This window comes from Mixophyes fleayi, chromosome 3, assembly GCF_038048845.1.
Source record: "Mixophyes fleayi isolate aMixFle1 chromosome 3, aMixFle1.hap1, whole genome shotgun sequence".
NCBI classification, from domain to species: domain Eukaryota; kingdom Metazoa; phylum Chordata; class Amphibia; order Anura; family Limnodynastidae; genus Mixophyes; species Mixophyes fleayi.
The window spans coordinates 278568286-278594499 of NC_134404.1; the positions used below are offsets into that span (position 1 = coordinate 278568286).

At 39.5% G+C, this 26214-nt stretch overlaps 1 protein-coding gene across 2 annotated transcripts in view; it reads left to right on the forward strand.

Annotated features, from left to right (window-relative positions):
* LTBP1 (latent transforming growth factor beta binding protein 1) overlaps positions 1 to 26214 on the forward strand; it is a 348337-nt gene that overhangs the window by 67662 nt on the left and 254461 nt on the right. For both annotated transcript variants that reach the window (XM_075203670.1, XM_075203671.1), the window contains exon 3: positions 2108 to 2396. In XM_075203670.1, coding sequence (XP_075059771.1) covers positions 2108 to 2396 — 289 coding nt within the window. The remainder of the gene's footprint in view (positions 1 to 2107; positions 2397 to 26214) is intronic.

The following is a 26214-nucleotide window of genomic DNA, read 5'->3' on the forward strand; positions in this document are numbered from 1 at the left end:
CTGAGTTTGCTTTCATGCATGTAAATTGTCTCTGCGGATTCCTGAATTCAACAAGGAACGGATCTGAAGATACGTGCGCTGATGAATTCAGGTGTAGGTCTCCACTGCTCTGCTACATAATACACTGCAGGATACATCCAATACCTATGTGAATTATAAATTCGTAAAAAAAATATTGACTTAATATCACCTGTTAATAATAATAATAAAACAGTAAAAAAAGATATTTTTTTTTTTAATAAATTTATTTCGAGGTTCTTAATATCTACTGAACATAAAATACATTTTTGCAGTTGCTCTTTATTGCAGACACATGTTATACAGAAAAACAAGTAATTTTGAGATGCCCAGAGCTTGACTCGGACGTGGCTGCGTACACTTGAGTTTGGCATGCCCCTACTGTAAATTGACTATGAACAAATGCCCCTTCTCTGCCCTGTTAATTTCCCGAAACCGTAGGCTGTAGTAAGTGTCCTATGTTAATGAAGAAGGAGTGGACATGGCTGCGTTTACTGGCGTATGGTCTGATTCTGGGCATGCAGCGTAATTTTTTGCTCAAAATCGTCAGTCCATCATCATCATCATATATTTATTTATATAGCGCCACTAATTCCACAGCACTGTACAGAGAACTCATTCACATCAGTCCCTGCCCCATTGGAGCTTACATTCTAAATCCCCTAATACACACACACACACAGAATGAGATAGACCAAGGGCAATTTAATAGCAGCCAATTAACCTACCAGTATGTTTTTGGAGTGAGGGAGGAAACCGGAGCACCCGGAGGAAACCCACGCATACATGGAGAGAATGTATAAACTCCACACAGGATTCAAATTCATGACCCCAGGGCTCTGAGGCAGAAGTGCTAACCACTAAGCCACCATGTTGCCCACAAAATACAAAACCTCTGTCAAAAACGTTACTATGCACCATGTCCTTGCAATCTCTCATAACATAAATTTTATCTGCCCTCCATGTTAATTAATAATTGACGTGTGCAGGTGCCAACGTTTTCTTTTGAAAAAGTTTATGAAAACATTAAGTCACTTGGTAGGTTGTGATGCTCCTTTCCTATACATCAGACCATTCCATTGTTTGTTGTCTTTAAGGCTCTAACACAGTGGAAAAAATAATACAGCTTACTCTGTCAGCAGTTCTTTCATTTGCAAACATATTTGAGATCTTTGACCCATGAGATCACTACAAGTGGTAAAAGAGAGAAAAGGAATGGAGGGTTTCTTTAGATTTTTGTTTTTAGAATTTCAGGTGATGCAGCTGGGTTAATATTGATGACTTTTGTGCCAGAGGTCAGTTACATTCTGAATTATTGATATGCATAATTTAATAAGCTCAGGGTTTTATATTTTTCTTCACTCTTCTTAATGTTTATCAGAGTTTATGGACTTTGGACATCTAAATATTTTCTCAAACCTCATCTACTCAGTGAAAATTGATTATGAGGATCACTTACCTATGTCAGTAAAGAGGTAGAGATACATAAATTGTAACAGTGTTCTTAACATGACTACTGACTCATTATAGCTCATAACGTATTGATAATAAGAATATACTATACAGTATATCGTACTGTAATAGGACACATTGAAGACAACATACTCTAGAGTATATCACACTGTAATACACAAGTACTATTTAATATGCTACCTGCATAACCAAGGTTAAATTTAAATAATTGGAAAGTGCATGTGTAAATCATTAGATGCCACACTCATCTCCATCCATTAGCTCCACCCTTTTAGCACACAACATTCTGCAGACACATTCATCATCATCATCATCATTTATTTATTTATATAGCGCCAACATATTCTGTAGCGCTTTACAATTGGGGACAAACATAGTAAACTAATAAGCAACACATTGCTCCTGTCATTAAATTGAATAGAATGTCTTTGGCTTACACAGCTCATGTTCTTAGTTAAATCATGATCCATAGTCATGCACCCCAGTTAGTTTAACATTTACAGATGATGTAAGTATCTAGATTATTGAGAGTTAAAAAAAACCCAACATTTTAAATGTCATGGTTTTGTTCAGTTTTGAAGCAACAGCTATCTCAACCTTGTGTCTTCTTCAACAGCTAATTGTTCTCCGCCATGTCAGAATGGTGGAATGTGCCTACGTCCTCATCTGTGTGTATGCAAACCAGGAACGAAAGGTAAAGTTTGTGAAGAGAGTTCAACCCATGACACATCTTCAACTGGCCCAGGAAGTCAGGGTCCAGGGGCTCCTGCTCCACCGTCCCGTCCAATTCCTCAACATGCAGCTCCGAGGGAAAGGAAGGTACAAGTGTCTCCGGAATCCAATCAAGGTGGACAAGTGACACTGGCACTCAAGCAAAAGCCACACATCATCCTGTCTCAGCCTCAGTAAGTTTAGTGTTTAGTCGTAGCTCTCCTCCTTTTCTATTGTTAATTTAAGCTGCTGTCTGGATACAAGTACTGCACGAGGTATGTCTATTAAATAACGAGACTGTGATTCCACCTGGTAAACAAAGCAATCAGAACTGGTTATAACTGCATACGTAGTAACCTTGAACATGTCTTAACCTGCATGACAAGCTGCAACACTCTATGACCTTCAGTTGATTGTGAGTCGCCATTTAGTTTGGTTGTGTTTTCTGTAGAGTGCCAAAAAAATGCTAAGTTTGAAAGTTGTACAACGTGTGAATTTGAAATTTTTGTAAAATTGCACAAAACACCAACCGAATGACACAGATCCAAACCTGTTTCATAAAGTAAACACTTGTGATGAGACCTGAATCTTTCAGTACTATCCTGAAACCAAAAGACAGTCAATGCACTGGAAAACACCATCACCACTAAGAATGAAAAAAGCTTGTCACAGCAAGTCAAAATTTAAAGCAATGTTCATTATTTTTTTCAATATCAAGGGTGTAATTTTGGAAGAATGGGTTCCAGAAGGCACAACAGTTAATCAGCATTATTATAAGGAAGTTTTGAAACAGCTGAGAGAAAGAGTCAGAAAGAAACGGCCGCAACTGTGAAAAAATTGTTTCTTTCTTCACCAGGACAATGCGCCTGCTCACACAGTAGTTTCCGTGAAGCAGTTTTTGACAGACAAACACATTACTACACTTGAACATCCTCCATATTCGCCCAATTTAGAACCTTGCGAGTTTTTATCTTTTTACAAAAGTTAAATCAGTGCTTAAAGGGACACATTTTGAGTCAGTTGATGCTGTAAAGAAGAAAACAGCAGATATGTTGAAAAAAGTGACAGAAATTGATTTGCTCCATGCCAGTGGAAAACAAGACTACAGCGATGTATTAGTGCATATGGGAAGTATATTGAAGGGGACAAACATTAAATTTGTAATACTAATAAATAAAGGTGAGTTATTTAATCAGTCTCGTTATTTAATAGACATACCTCATATATCCATGGTGGAACTGTAAGGGCACTGAAAATAAACAAATATGCTGAATGATATAAAAAAAGAAAAGAGCCAGAAACATAATGCATACGCTTGTAAAGGTTTCAGGAGGACATGTACAAGTCAATTAATTAAAGTTACTTGAATGTGAAAAATCCTTTTAATGGTTCCAGTCCAAGCATGATTTCCTTTGCTATACCTACATGTCCCAAAGTAACCACTTGTTCCTTTTCTTTTCCTTTTGTTGAATTCTTGAATACCCAGACGATTGACCAGTTTGTGCAAAACATCTAGAAGGCTGTCAACAGAGTTGAATTTGTTTACATAAAATATTGATCATAACTTAAGGAGCAAGTAAAGCCATTGTTTGACATTAACATTAATTACAGGCATGTATAACAGAATTTAATAATATACGTGAAATAATTGGAGTGCTTACAGTAACTTAATATGTCCACATGAGGGGGAGATGCTTCTGTAAAACAGGCAGATAGTAACTGACAGCTATACCAACATCGTTGCCAAGGTTGCAAAGATTTGCCCCGGAAATTCTTTTGTCCTTTATAACAAGGACATAAGTAGACATTTGTGGGTCTATTAGCAACATTTTGTAAAGACCCACATGTACTGCCCAATGGTGAAATAAACACATAGGCACTGAGTCATTAAGGAGAGCAAAGCAAAACAAAAGGAGTAACTTTGCCCCTTGGCAAAACCATGTTACATTGGAGGGAGAGGTAAATTTAAAATATGTGGACAGATTTATTGTTTGGATAGTGTATGTCCTAGATCAACTTTAAATTTAAGTGTAAAAATAAAGCTAACAAGTATTTGTGTACTAGATGAAAAAACAGCCAGTATTTTCCTTATGTGCAAAATAATAATCTAATTTGCATGGTTTGTCCAGGATCAAACTTAATCCTTTTTTTGCCTTGCCCTCCTTAATGACTCAGGCCCATAGAGCTTTGACAGAGTGAGCCCCACCTACCTACTCCCCCCCCTTGAGTTGCAGACCCTATAACAGCTGCAAGTCTACTATTATGGTTTGTAATCTGTATCACTAATAAAATAACATTTACTAAAAATGAAAGCAAAAATTTAGTAAAATCTCATTACCACCATGTTCAGTGGTCATGTTTGTCACAACATTAGAATGCTAGGATGCACCAGCCCAGCAGCTAATTGTCTTTAAAATCTGTATTCCAGTTATGTATAATTACCATTACATATATCTTGTGTTCTTCTCTCACAATAGCAGCAAACCTGCTCTTCTTTTATGCAATGTGAATTAAATAAATGGGTTACAGCACTATATTAGAAGCCTTTAAAAGTAATTTAAACCAGCAGACTTGGAGACAAAAAAAATGTTGGCAAGTATGCTTTTCTCTACAATAGCAAGAAAACCACCCTGCAATAGTCAAATTTTTTCCCACAATTGTCCTGATATCTCACTGTTAAAAAGGGTTGAGTTGAATCAGGGATGTGACAATATGGATTGATGGTAGGGCCAGTGACAGCATCACAAATTAATTTCATCTGAGATTTTTCACCTGCATCAAATCCCAGCAGGACACTGTCCTAAATAAGTGGGAGGAGCTTTATCTGTCTAATGAAGTGGGGAGGGGAACTGCAGTAAAATTAATTTTAGGTTATATTTGTCCTTTAAAAGGGGTGCATAATTGTACTTAAATAATGACTTATGTACCACAATAGTAGTTCAAAAAATGTATCTATCTGGCCGTAAATTGAATTGTCTCACTTATTTTTAATGCTAGCGGACTGTAAATTGATGATTCCATCCAGACGGCAGGTGGCAGTTGCAATTATGTTTCGGATCAATTTATTCTGATGGTGGGTGCAGAGGCGGAACTAGCAAGCTGTGGGCCCCAGTGCAGGGAAGCGTGGAGGAGGGAACCGGTGCCCATTATCTCCCTGGTCCCCGGTACACCGCACCTGCTGCATCAATGGTAGCTCTACCACTGGGGGTGGCATTTTCAACTCCGAGAGGAAGGAGAAAAAGTTTTCAATTGCGCAGCATATGTAACTGTGAAATCATTAGGGTTGATGACTCGCCAGAATGTGGAGCTCTTTGGGCACTGCCAATATATGTGAAGAAATGAGACCTCCATAGACAGGCAGTATTTACAGCTCACTAATATACTTACTAATGTATTGTACTCCTACTAACTATGGTGATGTTCAGCAATACTTTAGAAAAGATAAGACAAGTGCCAGCTCAGTTACTTGTGTTGAGTTCCAAGTGGAATATGACTTGGGTAAATAACTATTCCCTGTATTGTTTCGCCTGAACTGTTTGAATCAACAACAATAAAATATGTTGCAGACACATATATATGAACTATTTATGCCTGTCTACATATTGTTCAACATAAATAAGGACTTATGTACCATAATGTTCTAATGTCCTTACAGTGGTTCAGAAAATGTATCTATCTGGAAAATAAATTGAACTTGCTCATTTACTCATCTTTAATGCTAGCTGATTGTAACTTACAAGCGACATATTATGTACATTTGTATATATAAAATTCAACTGAAATGTGTATGTATGTATACATGTGTGTGTGTGTATATGTATATATATATATATATATATATACACACACACAGCCATGCAATCTCCTTAGTCATAGCATGCTACCTTTCCAGCACGTCAGTTTGTCAAATTTCTGCTTTGCTAGTGCAGCCTTGGGCAACGTGATTGCTTTTATTGTGAAGTGGAAGCGTGGAGCTTGAGCTCACGGAATGGGATTGTCCTCAATTGCAACACTCACTACCAAATTTCAGACTTAGTGAATTGCCTCTTGAAGCAATGTCACCAAAAGAAGTGTTCGTTGGGAGCTTCATGGATTGGGTTTTCAAGGCTGAGCAGTTGCACTCAGATCACAAAGCACAATGCAAAAACTTTGGTGGAAAGCACACCACCATTGAACTCTGGAACAGTAGAAATGCATTCTCTGGAGTGACGAATCATGCTTCACCATTTGACAGTCCAAAAGACGAATCTGGGTTTGACAGATGCCAGGAGAACACTTCCTACCAAAATGAACACTTTTCTGTTGGGCAGCTTCAGCTAGGTGTATCACGTACAGTCCTCTCTAGCTAATCTAAAGGAGTTACAACCCAAGAACATAACATGAGAGCTCAACATAGTAATACTGAAATTTTAGTGGTTTTAAATATATTCGTTTTATAAATCTTAACCTACAGTAATGTGCTAGAGAACAAATACTGCTTATTGCATCTATAACTGATACATTGTAGATATAAAATCTCTGAGCATTCTATAAATTGTAGCAATAAAGTGTAACTTTTATTCTGCACTTTACAACATTTGTAGAAACAATTTGGTGCAAAAGTATTATAAATATAAACACCATCTATGACCTGTTAGCCAGCCTCTAGATCAACCATTCCAAAAGTCAGCGTCTTTAGCAGACACTAGTTTCACGCGGCCAGGTGGTTTTACGAGGCAGACATGAGTATTCTATTCGATACATAGAGACAATAAGAGTGGCTGCACTGTGCATTTGGTTAATATCTAAAGATAAGGACTTATAGGTCATTTACTAACCTTTGCAGATGTGCAATGTATTTCATTTAGTAAAAAAATGTTTTCTGATTATAAGATGTTCATGTTCTTGGTGGCAAATGTAAAAATATCACTGCAAACTACTGTCTGCAATAATTTTACGGCCATCCCATTAATAAATTAAAATGTTTTACATTTACTTTACAAATACTGCTCGTTCTAGGCTTATTTATGTATTAAATATGTTACAAGTGAGTAAAGAGACATCAAGTGGTATATTTACTAAACTGAGGGTTTGAAGAAGTAGAGCTGTTGCCTGTAGCAACCAATCAGATTCTAGCTGTTATTTTGTAGAATGTACTAAATAAATGATAACTAGAATCTGATTGGTTGCAGTAGGCAGAGCCGCCTTCAGAAAAAATCGGGCCCAGTACGGACCCCCCGTGCCACCCGGGGCCCCCCCCCTCATGAGCGCCCCCCCCCCCATGAGCAACACATACTTTCATACTTACCTGGGGCCCGCCGCTGGTCTCCGCTATTCTGTCTTCAGCCTGGCTGTCACCGTGACAGCCAGGCACCAGGATCCGATCGCAGGGGTGGAGGAATCATTCCCCCTGCGATCATGTGATCTGTCACAGGCAGAGCACATGATCGCAGGGGGAATGAATCCTCCACCCCTGCGATCGGATCCTGGTGCCTGGCTGTCACGGTGACAGCCAGGCTGAAGACAGAATAGCGGAGACCAGCGGCGGGCCCCAGGTAAGTCTGTGCTAAGCTGTTGTACCGGGCCCCCTGGTGAGCCCGGGCCCGGTACAACAGTACCCCCCGTACCCCCCTGATGGCGGCCCTGGCAATAGGCAACATCTCCACTTTTTCAAACCTGCAATTTAGTAAATATACCCCCAATACTTGATAAAATGTATCAATTTTGTATATTTTATAGTTTTTATTGCAATAAATCATGTGCACCAGGAAAAGCAAAACATGTTCCATTGAAGCTTTAGGTGGCCCTTATATCTCCTCCACTTCTGCAGACATGTTAAAATCAAGTCCATTTTTAGAGTGAAGGAGGCTATATGCCCCGCCATACCACGATCATCTTGGAGTACTAATCCACATGCATCCTGTGTGAGTGGTACACAATGTCACAAAACAGCATTTTTCAGTAAGTCTGCATCTTTGTGGAGCATTTTTTTTGTAAAACTTTAATAAGATGTGTCCATCCTTAAATCTTAATTACTTTTTTAGTTAATGTATTTATTTGCATCAGTTCTCCTGAAAAATTAGCGATCTTTGCTTTATGATTGTAAATTAGTTATAGCACTTCACAAAGAACAAAATGCTATATCCAAATAGGCACTTTTTAGCACTTTTTTATTTAGCAGTAGATCAGCAAATAACAAGAAATAGCCCTGAATGAACTAGGTGCATAACAAAAGATTAGACAGTTAGTGCAAAAATGGAACATGAATATGAACAAACAAAATAGTATTGCATACAAAAGCGGGCATATCTAGACAGTCTGATTAAGTTTTACTTTAATAAGGGGTAATGATGTGAAAGGGATGATCTCAGAAATTACTTGGCATACCAGTAAGGGATGGGGAAGTAGTGATCCAGATAAGAATGAGAAAAGCATGGTTGGAGTAATCAATTAAACCCTGTGACAAGTGCCCGGAAATATGGACCAATGTCACCGGTCAAGCCTATGAAAAAAGGGAGCTGGAATTGAAAAAGGATGACCAGGGTTCCCATATTGTTATTAATGATACTTTTTACATACTCCATATAGTGAGTGTGGCGTATCCTGTAGATGATTGGTTAGATGGGTCGTTAGGTTATTTCCTTTTAGCCACCAGGTGGCAGGTGGCAGCCGCAATTATGTGTCAACTAAATTTATTCTAATGATAGGTGACTACTGGAATCTTGAGAGGGAGGAGAACAAATTTGAGTGTGATATCTAACTGTAATATCATACTTACTACTTTTTTGATGTCTCGCTTCTTTGTTTAGAGCTTATTAATGTATTCTACTCTTACTAACTAATGTTCAGCAATACTGTAGAAGAGATAAGACAAGAGCGTGCACAGCATGGGCCTTTTGTTTTTTTTTTTAGAATTTTCTTGTGCTGAGTTCCCTGCGGAATGTGTAAAACCACAGATGAATTACTCCAGAAATCGGTACTCCCTGTACTGTTTCACATGTACGATCTGATTCAGTAACCATAAAATACTCTGCATGCACATAAACATGAAGTATTGATGCTTGCCTACTTAATGTTCTCATGTTCATTTCCTTACAACATATTGTTTCGCTGTCCCTATGAACAGAACAAATGAGAGGGCAAAGTGATCAACTGACCCCTGACCTGAACTAGCGCTTTACTCATGTCCTCTTGGAGTGCCGTACAAGTAAATTGTATGAAATCACTGATCTGGATGAGCCCTTACAACGTAGACTTCTTTTATCCATTGTTATATATGTTGATCATTATTATTTAGCAAGTAAAAGTGTCACTAAGATTATATTTCATATCTTAACTGATGGGACTCCTCTACCAAATTTGAATTTGTTTGTATTCAGAAAAGGAAAGAATGGCTCTGAGGTGGTGACATTATAATGAGATAATTGAAAATGCCTGGGAAAAAAATACAGGGAAAAATACATATATACCAAAACAACGTAGTAGTAATAATAATAATAATAATCATCATCATCATCATCATCATCATCATCATCATCATGTAATATATAATGAGACACCAAAATTTTAGAAGACTATGGGCTAGATTTACTAAGCTGCGGGTTTGAAAAAGTGGGCATATTGCCTATAGCAACCAATAAGATTCTAGCTGTCATTTTGTAGAAGGTACTAAATAAATGAAAGCTAGAATGTGATTGGTTGCTATAGGCAACATCCCCACTTTTTCAAACCCGCAGCTTAGTAAATCTAGCCCTTTATGTTATATGTTTTGAATAATTTATTGCCTTTAGCTAACATTTCAAATCTATGACATTATTTACTCCCTAGTTTTATTAATATGTAATAGAAGTCATGAAGCAGTTGTGGGACACTGTGAAGCCACAGGGCTGACTAGATGGTAAACATCACTGCTTTTGAAAATATTCAGTTATGGAATTGAGGAGATCTACAGATGCATTTCCATATATGCACATAGAAAGATTGGTGTGCTTTAAATAACCCAAGTTTTGTTGTTTTTTTTCATAGATTGTATTATGTTATCCGGCAGTAGGTGGCAAACTTTAGTTTTCAATCTTATTATCTTGCTGCTGAGTACAGATACACATACTGTTTGGGAGGCTTGTAAATATTACTGCCATATGTGAGCTCCTGATGGGGTGTCCTTCAGATGGGTTTTGTTTGTTTGTTTCTTTCTTTTTTGTCAGTTCCACGTAAAATCTTTTCATGATTGTAAAATGGGACATGTTTAAATTTAATTAAATGAACTTATATTTAAACTGTGCAAATGCAAGGAGCAGCTGTCTAATACCAAAATGTGTCTGGCAATATGGGAACTTTAGTTTTATCTGTTAAGGAAACTTAAAAAGTATGTTTTGCTTTTTTATTTCTTAAATATCCAAAATTTTGACATTTATCAGGTGTAAATGATTATATTTTTGCATTTATTTAACATCTAACATCCGAGTTTGTGGAAACATCTTATTTCAGGTAGAACAAATATTGAGCAGATTAAAATCACAGAGCGTTTCATTTTTGCATTTGTAGTATACGTTACATTGTTATGTGCAAATTTCATCTTACATAAACCTCAATAATGTGTATTTATACACAATAAGCCACCTACAGCAACTTCAAAAAAATATATTCAATCACTCTAATGTTTGCAAGCTTGAGAGCAGGGCCTCCTCCCCTCTTTCTTTCTTTTTACCCAGTTTGTTTATTACTGTCTTTGCACTTTATAAATAAATGTCGATGTCGATGATAAGTGTTTCAATGGTGTGAGAAATCAATGTATTCACTTTTTTTTAAGCTATGTCTGCATGTAAGCTACACTGATGTGGTAGATCACTAGAAATGTCACAGGACTCAATCATTAGAACCATAACAGGGTTAGTCCAACCGGTAACCAATCATAGCCTTAGAATGTTAACAACACATGTTGTTTGTTTATGTGAAACATACTTTAGTATGTTATGAACAAACTTGTACCTTAAAACTGTACCACTACCTAGGTGACTGAGCATTTAAGTTTGAAACTTTAAAATTGGTTTGATGAGGATGTGTAGGTGTGAGGAGTGGATCAATTAGAGATGGCAAAATCTGTGATTGCAGCTTCTGCTTAGTCCTCTTGTTCTGAAAACTTTACACAACTGTTGTTTTCAGCTGGGGCTGTGAAATGAACCATGGACCCAGAAAAAATGGCTGTTTGGAGCAACCCTTGGGACTCAGGTGAATGGCATCCCCAGCCTATATTATTTACATCTGTTAAATCATCGCTTGGTTTCACTGATAAGGATTCTGCAACCAAAATTTGCAAGATATTTAAAGAAATTGCTGTTTCCTTTATTAAAATAGTTTTAAGGTGCATATCAACATTATTCTCTTTACCTATACTAATTATATGCTGCCATGCTGTTGGTGTTGAGGTATTTGCTATATGGCAGCGGTTCCCAAAGTGTGCGCCGCGGATCCCTGGGTGCCGCGGCGCTGTCACAGGGGTGCCACGATCGCCCTAGCAAGAAAAAGAAGAAAAAAAAATGTAAAAAAATTACCAATCATCCAGCCCTGGATCCTCCCTCTCACTGACTGCCGGGCGTGACGTCATCACGTCCGTCAGCCTCAGTGAAGAGCAGCAGCAGAGAGGACGTCAGGAAAGAAGGTAAGTAAAGGAGAGTGAAGGGGGGCACAGATAGAGACACCGAAGGTGTCAGAGAGACACGCCGAAGGGGCACAGAGAGACACGCCGAAGGGGCACAGAGAGACACGCCGAAGGGGCACAGAGAGACACGCCGAAGGGGCACAGAAAGACACGCTGAAGGGGAGACAGAGAGACACGCCGAAGGGGCGCAGAGAGACACGCTGAAGGGGCGCAGAGAGACACGCCGAAGGGGCGCAGAGAGACACGCCGAAGGGGGACAGAGAGACACGCCGAAGGGGGACAGAGAGAGACGCTGAAGGAGGGGGGAGAGAGAGACGTTATATATGAATATGGTGAAGGGGCGCAGTGATATGATGAAGGGGCACAATGTGATGGTGAAGGGGCCTAAATACATCCTACGTTATTTTGACCCAACTACTTAAAAACGGTACTACCTGGTAATTATTTTGGCTTAAGGGTGCCTTGGAAAGATTATGGTGACCCTAAGGGTGCCTCGAACTGAGAAAGTTTGGGAACCACTGCTATATGGTATACTCGGCTGTGATGAAAACCTATTTTTTGCCACAGAGTACCTCAAAAGATCCAATCCTTCACCCTAAGAAGATTGTTTTCCTTTCTCTTTAAACTTCTTTTGGAAAGTCTACAAATGGTTGCCATATAACAGCCTTCCATGTGCTCCTTTGATTGGCTGAGTAGTTCAGCTAATCAAGGGAGTCCTTCACTGAGAAGCTGTTAGTAGACATTAGCTCTTTGTGGTTATGACATGTATTTTAACTTTTTGAAAAGACATTTACTGTATACATTGTTTATTTCTATATAGTACTTGTTTTATGGCTGGCTTCAACAAGGATGACCAATTTTAATCTAAGTTGTGAACAGATTTAATTACTGTAAAAATTGATGCTTATCTTTGCTCCCACCTCTATGGGGTGCGGGCAAAAATAAGTGAGATTTCTGCGACAAAAAATCAGAGCGAGGTGTTTCATGGCCGTACCGGAGACACCTCGCACAGATTTTTTTCTCATTTGAATCTGCCCCTTTAAAGTATGGGTAAAACCTAAAGTGCATGCAAATATTCATAAACTTATAAAGAATTCTAGTAATTATTTTCATTATTGTCTTGCTTTACAGTACTTGAAATCCCATATGGACATGAGAAAAGCATTATGTGTATTTTACAGCATATATAGTTGAAAGGAAAGCTTTTCTCTTTGATAGTTTATGGCCAGGTTGTATGAGGCTGGCACTGCCTACCATACTGTCTGGATGTTTTACAAAAATCAAATTCAGATGGAAGCTACAAGAAAAGCAATATATAATGTGGTGGTTTCATTTAATTTTGGAGAAATTAAGTAATACATATATTTAATGTCTTTGAAACATATTCTGGGCTTTATTTATCAAAAGGAGAAAAGATCTATCTCTGGTGAAAAAAAAACAATGGTTACTTTTGGTAGAGATAGGGCTTCTCCCTATTTATCCAGGGTTTATACCGGCGATAACACTGCCATCACCAGAGGTAACCCCCCGAAAAGATTAAAATGTGGAAGAATATTTAACAAGAATAGGATGACGGTAGCAGGAGATATTACTGAAAAATGCTTTATTATTCAAATATACATTTTTAAAATGTGAATAATGTATTTTTTTATATTTTTATATATGTTTAAATTAATTTATTTTTTTTACAAGTGGAAATGATAGTCCAAATCAGGGCAGCAGGGCTGGGCCATGATGACTCAAATTGCATCTCCAAAGCAGAGGGAAGGTCCAAAAGCAGGTAGTAAGATCAGCTACACACACCAGTGTCTTTCTGTAGAGCCAGAGTTTCCATATGTAGAGAATTTATAATACTATCTGAAATTGAGATTAGGGGGTAAATGTATCAAAGTGCCATTTTGCAAATCCAGCGATTTTCTCGGGAGAGTTTAAACTTGCAGATGTATGAAGCTGAAATCGCAAAATCGCCAGAGTTCTGCTTCTGTCAAAATCGCTACTTGCAAAATCGCCAGAGATCAAACTCCCGACTGTTTTCCACTGCAGCTATACAGCTCTTAAATGTATGAGGCTGCGAGTTAGCAAACTCAGGAGAGTTTGCTTCAAAACACTCCAGATACAATGTACAAACACATCACTGTTACACTGCCCTGGCAGTGTTAAAATGTTTTAGAATTGATAAAAGTGAAAAAAAAAAAAAAAAGCGTGGGGTCCCCCCTCTATTCATGCTTAACCCTAGTGCTGCCTGACTAGTGCTGGTCCCATGAAAATCGGGGGAAAATTTTGCGTGGGGTTCCCCCGATTTTCACTTTACCAGCACTAGGCAAACCAGCCAGGGTTATTATTATTATTATTATTATTAATTTTTATTTATAGGGCGCCACAAAGTATCCGTAGCGCCGTACAAGGACAAACAATGGCACAGTACAAGGTGATACAGCATAGTACAAGTAACAGTAAGCACTATAACTCTGGGGGCTCAGGCACAGCATGAAACAGAGGGAGGGAGGGGAAAAGTGAGTATAGGCAGGTAACTATGGCCCAAGAGGGTGGGCACGGATGACAGGTTGAGAGTCACTGAGGGGAGCGGAGAGAAGCGAGAGGAGACAGAGGGCAGAGGGACTGAGAGGAGGTGAGCTGAGTAGCTGGAGAGCACAGTTAAAAGTGATGGAAACAGAAGGTAGGAGAGCCCTGCTCAAAGGAGCGAACAATCTAAAGGGTTGGTGGCACTATAGCAGTGGGACACGCGGCAGGGGTCCCCCTGCCATAATGACTAACCAACCCTAGACTGTTCAGCCCTGGGCTGGATTCCCTAGGGAGTGGGGTCTGCCGAAACAAACGAGCGCCCCCCCCCCCCCTCCTAGAGACCCCCAGCCCAGTGCTGATAGCACTAGGGCTCTTCCTTCTACCCCTGGGCTGTGGGTAGTAGGGTAACACGGCGATAAAGAGTGAAAAAATAAATGGCCGCCATTTTGTTTTGTAGAACTACAAGTCCCAGCCAGCCAGGTTGCCAAAAATAGTGTGGCCATGCTGCTGCTTGTATAACTAAAAGCACCAGCATACCCACGGCAGCCAGGGCATGTTGGCACTTGGAGAACCACAAAAATCCCTATTTTTTTTGCTAAAATCACATAATTTTACTTTTTTTGCCCCCTACATTATTATTAAGCTCAATAACCCTAATTTCCAGTCATTTGCAGTAAATTTTGACCACCTCACAGGTCACAATATTTGTCACCCAGTCGCAAAGCGGATCACAGACACCATGGCGACTATGCTAGTATTAGATTTGCGTCCAATATCCAATTTGATGCAGCTGGTTTTAGACAGTTGCTTGATGTCTTCTGTCCCCGTTACCAAATTCCATCACGACACCATTTTACTAGAAAAGCTATTCCTCACCTCTACCAGAAGGTTCGTAAAAATTTAATTATTGGGATACAAAATGCCATTCTATCCACTGTACACTTAACCACAGATATATGGACAAGCGGAACGGGGCAAAGTAAAGATTATTTGATTGTGACAGCCCACTGGGTTGGTGATTCACCTTCACCAGCAGGGACAGCAGCAGCATATACCCAAGAGCGTCACATTTTTCAGAGGCAGGCTACTCTGTGTATCATCTGCTTCACTAAGAGCCATATTATTATTATTATTATTATTATTATTATTATCGTAGATTTGTAAGGCACCACAGCGCCGTACAGTATGGAGGACCCTGCTCATTAGAGAGCTTGCATTCTAAAGGGAAGAGGGCACAGCTGAAACAAGTGGAGCAAGTGTGGCTCAGAGTGGAGATTGGAATAGTTGTGAGGGTGCATTAGTGTAAACAGTGTTATTGGGGATAAGGTCACTTCTAAAAAAGAGATGGGTTTTCAAAGGACAACTAAAGATTTGAAGGCTGTGGGAAAGTCTGATTGAGCGTGGTAGGGAATTCCATAAGTGGGGAGCAGAAAACTACAGTAATAACATTTTTCCGCGCACTATTACCATAATAACTTCTCAAACTTCTTTAGTTGCCTACTAGCACATGCTTCCAGAATTCCCTTCATAGAAACATATCTGACTTTGTTTAATAAGTATTATGAAACTTGTTGACAGAATCCTATTTGATCAGTCTGCCAGAGCAGCACATAACCACCTCATTGCACTATTGCATCTTTCCCTGACATCATGAGCTGTAAACTACCAGTCAAATCTCTCTCTTTAATATGTAAAAATGTGTACTGTGTGTTTCAAAAAAATGCATTAAAAATAATCCTTCTAATAAATGGCTATACAGTGCGATCACCACAAAGGTGAAATGCTTCAAGCATCTGCAAGAAAACACTTATTTTGTAACAATTGTGTATGAGTCCTAAATGTGCCCTGTGATTGGTGGTGCTGGTGGTTTCATTTCATAACAGTGCAGGGTTGGCAGACAATGGCATAAGTGAAGGAGAGAGCTATTCCCAGGTTTTGCTGGTTATATACTAAGTGCAAAGGAGGAAGGATTAATGATATTGTAAGTGCAATGGGGGCTGGCCATATGTTCAACAAAGTGATCTGAGAATTGGACCATTGCAATGTAGAAGGCAGGCAATGGAATCAATGTAAGAACCACTAAAGTATAGCTAGAGCTGGAATAAGGGTGCGGGGCACTTAAGACAGGTGGGTTATCATTTATGTCAAATACACAGTCAAAACTGTGTGCACTACTGTTAGGTACATGCAGCTCTGCCTTCAGGTGCATTACAGTGTGAAGTAGGACATACCTCCCAACTGTCCTTGTAGTCGAACCAAATCCTGAATAAGCGAGACAGTCACCCAAATTCTGGACTGCCCCAACAGATTCAGGACAGTTGGCAGAATTTCCCTCCCTCCAAACAGCTCCAGCAATAAATTAATAGCATTTAAGTTTAATATAACCATTTCCCACAAACCATCATTAAATAATTAATATTCACATTTAATAAATAGCTGTCCTCCCCAAACTCAGCCCCACATTCAATTAATAGCCCCAAACCACCCCAGCATTAAATTACCTTATATTAATTAAATAGACTCCAGTGCTAAATGAAATTGCCCCACCAATAGATTAAATTGCCCCACCATCACCCCACAAATAATAGCACCCATTACATAATTACCCCCAACCTAAACTTCAACATTAAATTAATACCCAACCTCTCAACCATGAACTATTAAAACAGCCCCCCTCCCTTCCCTCATATCACACAATATATTAAGACCCTCCCATTTCACCCTTTAGCAGCCCTCCTCCCATCCTACACTCCCTTTAGCAGACCCCCCCTCCTATCCTACACTCCTTTTAGCAGCCCCCCCTATCCTACACTCCCTTTAGCAGCCTCCTTCTCCTATCCTACACACCCTTTAGCAACCCCACTCCTATCCTACACACCCTTTAGCAACCCCCCTTCTATCCTACACAACCTTTAGCAGCCCCCCTCCCTATCCTACATAACCTCTGGCAGCCCCCCTCCTATGCTACACACACTTTAGTAGCCCCCCTCACACACACAGTTTAGTAGCCCACCTCACACACACACACACTTTAGCAGCCACACACACACTTTAGCAGACACACACACACACTTTAATAGCCACACACACACTTTAGTAGCCACACACACTTTAGCAGTCGCACACACACTTTAGCAACCACACACTTACCTTGTTCCTGCTGCAGACTCCTCACTGTACACATGGGATGGCAGCTGTCATGTGACATGTCCCATGTGACCACAGTTCGGAGACTGCAGCCACAGACATAGGAGGAGGGAGAGACAGATCAGCAGATGGATCCGTGGCCACATTAAGGTGGGTGGCTGGTCCTGGAGGAGGGGCTAGCCACCTAGCACCACACTGCCTTCCCCCCTTCCGGACCGGAGGGGCGGGGAAGGGGCACTACACATAATTTTTTAAAAAAAAACCTCTAAAAAGACTCCAGGCGCCCTCCTGAGGCCATCGGCCTACCGGGATTTTTCCGAGTAGGTTACATGGCCAATCCGGCCCTCTTTGCTTGTATCCTGCTTGATTCCTGTGTACCAGCTCCTGCCTGTCTGATCCTCCCTGCTCTATCTGTGTTAGTGTACTGATTTTGGCTTGCTGACTACTTGCTATCTCAGTGCTATCCACCTTCAGTGTTACAGACTTTGGCTGCCCTGACCTTGATTCTGTCTGTCATTCCCATACTCCGTTACCAGATAGTATTACCAGACCCGGATAGTTCAGACCTTGCTCCTGCCTGCTGATTCGGTTCTCCATTGTCAGATTGCATACCAGACCCGCCTGTCTGACCAGTCTCTTTGTTATCTTCTTCTGGCCACCTGTCACCTCTTCTTCTGCAGTGCTACATCTAGAAACAGTCCAGTGGACCGCGACCTGTGAGCCCATCCTGCCTTGCGGGAGTTCTTGGTGAAGTCCGGGTAGCTTGTTAGACCCTGCTCCACTGGCCAGCCGGCGCTAATCTAGATTAGCACAAACATTCCATTCCGTCTGTTACATCATATACTTCTCATACTGCTGAATATTATGCAGAGATCCTGAAAATTAACATAAATGTGCAAATACGAACAATGTACATGAGTTTAAGAACTAAACATCCACTGTTTAGATCCTATGAGATTTTTAATACAGATCTGTTAATCAGAAGTAGAGAGAAAATACGTAATCCCATACTTCCATATTTTGTTTATTTATTTTTAGCTCCACAAATTTCATCTAATAAAAAATAGTTACTGTATAGAAAAGTCAAACTTCTAGTGTGTTTCAAAACTGTCAGCAGTGCCCATTTTAAAGTAACTTTTTTTTCCAGAGGATAAGGAAAATAGTATAAATACATCAAGTCTGGAATTCAAGGTCATGACCTTGAATGAGACTCAAATCATTGGTTTGACTTGGTAAGTGCTTTGGTTAGTTTAGTGACTTTCTATATTACAACTTTTATGTGAAAGTACACATTTTTATACCTTCCATTGCTAATATGCTTCAAACATCTCATTCTATATACAGGCTTAACATATATATCATCATCATCGTTTATTTGTAAGGCGCCACAAAACTCTGCAGCGCAAGACAGTTACAAATCATACACATAAAACAGAACAAGTATAGACGAGGTTGACGGAGGAGGCACAGATGTGAAACAAAGGCACAGAGGGCCCCGCTGGTGACAGCATACAGTTTAGAGATATATTTTGATAATCAAAATTAATTGTAAAAAATATATTGCATTTTCAATTACAAGGAAGACTTTAAATATTATTATTAATACTATACAATGTCACGTTTGGGCTTAACAGATTGCACAGATCATTACTTCATTCATAAATTGAGCAGTCCAAGTTTATTTTTGGCGTGACATGCTGTATCTCATTATGGATACTAATGAACCTTTCATGTATTCTGTTACACACATGTTGGAACTTGATTGCCTTACTTGAAAAATATCTCCATATTATATAATGTGTAGAAAGAGAAGTGGCTCCAATAGTAACACATGTCAGGATACAATTTTTCATGCTGAAAAAGTAGTGAGATAATACTTCTGATTATTTTAAATGTCATGCTTCACCAATATAGCAATGGAACTCCAACTTCAGCTTTCTCTCACATTGCTGAAATAACCTGTGTTATGTTTAAGCTGTTTTGACTAATTTATCAACACTTTTTGCAATTTATTCCCTATCTTTGCATAAGTGGGCTATCTGGTAAGCAGTAGCATAGGTAGATATTAGTAGTGAGCAGAAATGTTTAATGATTCCATTTTATAGACCTCACAAAGTCCAAAGTCCAAAATAACTGAGGTACAGTGCGAAATCAACTTTGTTGGTCTTGATTTGTACCAGTGTAGCTATATTTCTGCTATGGAACATGGGTTTGTGGAGTTTTACACTCCTGTACAGTGTTTGTACAGGATTGAAAGTTGGAATGAAGATGTATTTAGGTAAATGCGCTGAAGGCACACCGGTGCACCTAGTTTTGCAAAACAGAACAACAACAATATTTAATTTTGCACAGCGAAAAATTAGATGGGGAAGGGGGTATTCATGCTGTGCAAAGGGGCAAAAAAAGGCTTGAATTTTGCAACCGCTCAGAGCTGGCCCTCTGTGAATCTTATCCTATACTTTGAATGGAACCCATTTGTGTCCCCCATGTTGTGCTATGGCAGACAGGTGTATTTCCAGATGCAATCTGTTCAGAACTGTGGAATTTTGATATGGAAATACCAATGTTGTATTTAAAGCAGTTGTATTTTTTAGTTTTGATGACAAGCTTAGCTTTCGGTGCTTGAGCCCTGAAGATGGCATTAGCCGTTTTGTCCTATGTGGAGAGAATGACAGGAGAGGGATGTTTGGAATCCTTCTCCAACAGGCTTTGTGCCCCCCCTTCCCCCTCCATTAAATAATGAAACTAACTCTGCACCTGCACGGCCGAGCTGTTAGTAAAGCACAGCCATCAACTGGTCAGCTACTTATTGGATCCCCTGTCCCAGCATGAGTTTTGATAAAGGGCCGCAGTATATAATCCCTTATTGTTGCGATAAGGGATAATTAGGGATTAGAGATCTTGTGTATATGTAAAAGTTTTAATGGTATGCGATTCATGGTGTAAATGTGTTTAATGCATGCTGCATGCTAGACATCCTATATATATATATATATATATATATATATATATATATATATATATATATATATATATATATATATATCTATATATATATATATCTATTGAAGAATACAGCATGGAAGCACATATAGCCTAAATGACTGATTACAGTTATACCTTACAATCAGCTCAGTTCATATAAAACTCCACCTATATTGAAGTTTCCATAGAATCCATTCACCCCCCAGTTACTGTATATTAATGGTCCCTTGTCTCCTGCTTTCCCTCCTGTCTCTGTACTTCCAGCTGTATTCGACACATGGCATTAAATGTTCATTCCACTTAAACTTTGCTTATGTAGAACTGACCCATATACCAGACTTGAAAAGCAGAGAGGAATGTGGGGGATGTGAATACTTTCTGAACTATGTGTGCAGTAATCTAAAAACTCCATAAAGCCTCATTGGTCATCATCAAGAATTTACTGGATGATGATCTGAGATCTGTGTAGTACACTGCAGACTTGAGTCCTAGTTTGATACCTGAAGAAATCTGGACATGAAAGCTGATATAGGGAGTAATAACATAAGAACTGGGGTATTTTGAAATATGGAAATAACAAAATTTTATGTAAAACACTTGTATAAATGTTGGGGATACTTTACAGTCATTGTACAAATGTACAATTGGCTGCTTTATATAAGAGAGATTATTGTTTTATTTAGAGCAGCATAGGTAATATCCTGGGTCGTATTGCTGCTCAGTTGGTAGATTACAGTCCCCATCATATCAAGTTTGCTTATATTTATTATAATACACATTTTTTTGTATGTAATTGCTTGTAACCTGGAGAAATTGGTGCCACAGTTAAGATGCCCGAGTTATTATTAAAGTAAAATCATCTCTGTGACAGCCATAGGCAAATCGAAGGGTAGGGGGGGGGGGGTTTCCTAGTGTCTGGGATCCCCCTCCCAGCATGGGGCACTGTATGCTTGAGGTGGCTTGCCCCATGTATATAATGGGGATAGAAAGAGTTGGAAAGCAGCCAAGCACTGTTTAAAATTATAGCCACACCCCCATGCATGCCGGTCACGCCCACTGGCACGTAGCGTGGAAACCCCTCTCTACAAATCCTGTATTTGGATATGACAGCCTCTTATAGGATTTGCTGTCCCAGGATGATTTTTTTAAAAAATGCCTGCCTTATATTATCCTCAATCGTTGTGATAAGGGATGATAATTAACAGGGATAGATGTGGCCATCAATAAATAGACACAAAAATCACCCCCCAGCCATGACATCACATTTTCTGTGATCACAATGCTTTACATTCCAGACAACATGACTTTTCTCATCGTGATAATAGTCTGCATCTGCTATTTCCCACTTTTGTAACTGCAATCATCATGGCTGCATAAATCTATTGGGTCTAAAGGAATGTTTAACATTAGTTAATTTATTAAGCTCAGGGTTATTTTAAAGGAAAAACAAGTGTAAAAAGTAGTATAAGAACTTGTGCCTTTTGCAACACACTAAGGCCTATTCCTTTAAAAAAAAGTAGTCAGGTGATTTAATGTCTGTTTCTTCATATGACTGTGTGTCATAGTTGCCAACATTGGCAGCTTGTGTCCCGGGAGGTCCGGGTTGCAGGTGGGTGTGTGGGGGCGGGGCTCGAAGAATTGTGCCGTTTACCCCGCCCCCAAAGCTGTCACCACCTTTTTCGACCAATAAAACTAGGAGGCGGGGTCACAATGACACGTCCATGATGCTAATAAGCCCCACCCCCTCCATTTACTTTCTTCAGCCGGTCAGGAATCGGGAGAATTGCCCTCTCTCCCGGGAGTCTGACCCAGATTTCGGGAGTCTCCCGGATATTCTGGGAGAGTGTCCTTACAGAAAAGCTTTAACCTATGGTTGCTTATGTTCAGCATATATACAAGCCAATGCTTTCTACCCTGCATTTGTAATGTCTGCACTTGGTATTTTATATCCCTGCTGTAAATCCTGAGAACTATTTTTTCTTTCTTTGTCATCTGGCACATTACGACAGTGAAATCCTTTTCACATTTCTACAATGCTGAATAACATATGTTCTGTTAGTCTGGTCGCAGAGCAGACGCTAACACAGTTTTCATAAAGAAAATCAGCAATACATTCACTTGACTTATTTAACTGTGTTGTGTAAAACTGTGACTTTCCAACCTATTTCACCTAGTAGGAAATGTTCTGTTTCCAAACTTCCTATTTAATTTACTGTTGCAATAACCTTTACTTAGATGAGGTGTTATTAGCTATTGCCGAGTAGCCTACAGTAGGATGATAATAGCGATAGAAATGTATAATGTTCATGACAGATAAACTACAACTAAAATATCTAGTCTGCCCTTTTTTCTTTATAATTAATGGCTTCATTTTCAGAATAGGCCCAAGTTTAAATTCCTTTATTGTTTCTTCAACTATATCTGCTGTAAATTTGTTCCAAGCATCTAATTCTTTTTCATTAAAATAATATTTTCTAATGTTATCCTTCCAGCTACCAGTTTAATACAGTGTCCTCTTGTTCTGAAACATCTCTTCTCCTATGGCTAAATCCCTAGCCCATGGACCCAGGTATTCTTAGGTAGCATTACTCATACATGTGACAAGATGGACTTACTCTACCACACTGTCTGGGGGAGGGAATTTACAGATTTGTCTTGAGGTTACTCTTAAAGTCTGTAACCTACTGTTAATGACTGTTCCTACTAGTGTTGCTCGGACACCAGATCATCACTGACTGTAAGTGCCAACTGCGCACCACTGTGGTACCCCAGACATAGGAGAAAAGTTGCTGACACCACCAAGCTCATTCACTAGCATTTGGATCTGCTTTCTTCTGGGTGATGTGTGTAGCTGCTGCAGTACCTCTTTGCTGGTAACTCTAGCTGGTTCCTCCTGACCATTTACTTTTGATCAGGATTGCTGGGTAGCAGGCAGAGCATCTACTCAGAACAATGGGTTCAATACACGCCAGTCGGGGGATTGATTAGATGGTTAGCTCTTGCCTGTCGATCACAGGATTTTAGCAGATATAGGCGTCTTGCGGAAATAAACCAGGAACTATAGGAATAGTGAAGTTTAATGCTCAAGAGTAAATCTTAAAAGAGCTGCTACACACCTCTAAAATATAGTGATGATACATAAACAGCCGGATAGCGGCTTGATACAGATAGAATATACTTTACATGGGGCTTTGCTGCATTTTTATACAGTTTTTACACACAAGTTGGTAGGGGATAATCCAGCTTCTTGTCACTTTGAACAGTCCAGATTGATTTACTTATCTTGCATGGATCTTATTATTATTATCATCGTAAATTTGTAAATGCTCCGCAGTGCCATACAGTATGAAAAACAGTACATACATAAAACAGGGAGACAAAATAAATGCAGACATGAAAACAAAGGACCCTGCTCATTAGAGAGCTTACATTCTAAGTGGAAGAGGGCACTACTGAAACGAGAGGAGTAAATGGGTTTCAGAGTGTAGATTGAGATAGTTGTGAGGGTGCGTTAGTGTGAATAGTTTTATTGAGGATAAGATCACCTCTAAAAAATAGATGGGTTTTCAAAGAGCATCTAAAGGTTTGCAGGCTGTGGGAAAGTCTGATTGAGCGTGGTAGGGAATTCCATAATTGGAGAGCAGCACAGGAAATGTCTTGTAGGTGCAAGTGAGAGGTGGTTACCAGAGACGAGACAAGACGCAGGTCAGAGGTAGATATAAAAGGGCGGGAGGAAAAGTATTTTGATATGAGATTTGAGATGTATGCAGGGGTAGTGTTTATGAGGGCTTTGTAGGTAAGGGTGAGTAATTTTAATTTGATTCTGAAGGAAACGGAGCCAGTGTAGGGATTTGCAAAGTGGTGCAGCAGATGAAAAGCGGTACAGCAGCATTTAGGATGGATTGAAGTGTGGATATATGGGTGTCAGGAATGCCGGATAGCAGGAGGTTGCAATAGTGAAGATGGGAGATGATGAGAGAATGGATAAGAGTTTTGGTATGTGATGTGATGAGTAAGAAAAGGGCGTATTCTGGCAATGTTTTTAAGGTGGAGTCGACAGGACTGGGAGAGAGTCTGGATGTGAGGAATAAAGCAGAGGGCGGAGTCAAGTGTGACACCAAGGCAGTGGGCTTGGGAGACTGAGGAAATTGTGGTGTTATTGACAGTGAGGGAGAGTTGAGGGCAGGTGGTGACTGTGGCAGGAGGAGATTAGTCATACCTTTACCATTATACATAGTAGCTGGTGTGTTTCTCACCCCTGTACCCGCACTGTTAGCCCCTTCTGTACCCTGGTGTTACTAAGTCTGGGCTCAGGGTTTTATTTTTAAATTTCTTGCTCAAATTATTACCTGGACTTGGGTCCCAAGGTCTGGTGTCCCCTGCCAGTTGACTATGGCTCCCAGACCTCTAAGCAGCATATTTACCATTGCATCGAGTCATCCTGAGCTGTCAACACTCCCTATATGAATGTATTTGTCATTTTAAACCACACAAATATAACCATCTAAGTACAAACATCCCCAATGTCCCTTTACTATCATGACATATGTTAACTCTAAAGGAGGTTTGAATAAGTGGTACATGATTCTGAAAATATCAATTTAATAAGAAGTATGGAGTTAAAATGTGTAAGTAGGCAAAGTGGTAACCTGACTTTTTATCTTTATTAATTATTGTACATTAATGTTGCAGATCACACAGAGCAATATGCTGAAAAAAAATCACCTGAGTTAAAGGAAAAATGTTTTTCTGATTGGGGTGTGACAAGGAAGTGCAAAAATGCAAATCCAAGTGCAACGAGCAAGATGAGGTTTGCTTACCAGCACTGTTCTGTTTAGATGTAAAAAAAACCCTGATGAACAGAAAATACTTTTTGCTTTCCTAATACAATGGTGCTGACTAGTAGGAGTAACATCTAATTTTACCGTCTGTACGAGTACACATTGCCACATTGATAGACCCAAATTTCAATTACAGACTAATCAGACCAGAATGTAGCAACAAATGTATTGCATACCAAGAAAGTGAGCCAAGTAGGCTGACGCCCCAGTGAGTCACATTGGTGTCACATGTGTGTCTGTGCCATCTTCACCCTAAACATCCATGTATAGTTGGTGCACCATGGTTAAAGGTTGCATTAAGAATCTGTGCAATGTTCTAACATATGATTAGTTTAGCTGTGAATAATGTGGGGTATTTGAGTTAATTAATTGCAAAAACTTTCTGTGCTTTCAGTGTTCACAGCAAGCAACTCTGCTCCTCCTAATGCAGGAATGGGCGATGCAGCTCTGAAATCTTATAAACCATTGTCTTGTTTGTAATTCTTCCACAAAATGATTAAAATCTTCCAATAACATATATGACAACAATAGATGTAAAAACAACACAAAGTTACATCATTTTTATTTTCTTTCTTGTTAGCAAATCAATGTTGTTCAGATAATGCTTAGCTGTAGGAGTTGAGGTAAGGAACTTTGGGCTTACAGTAAATAGTTGGAATTTAAAAGCTGTCTTTTTAAGTCAGGCTGAGCTTATTTAGTCTAGACAGGCCCTTTCTATGCCAAGAATTGCTAGGCTCAGGCCGTCTGTCACAGCTGTTTGATAAAGGCAGGCAGGAATGTTTTACTTTAGTGTTAGCCACATTTCTGTATTCCTGGCACTTCTTCAGATGCAGATATATCTTAGAATATACATGGAACACTTCAATCCTCTAAAACTGC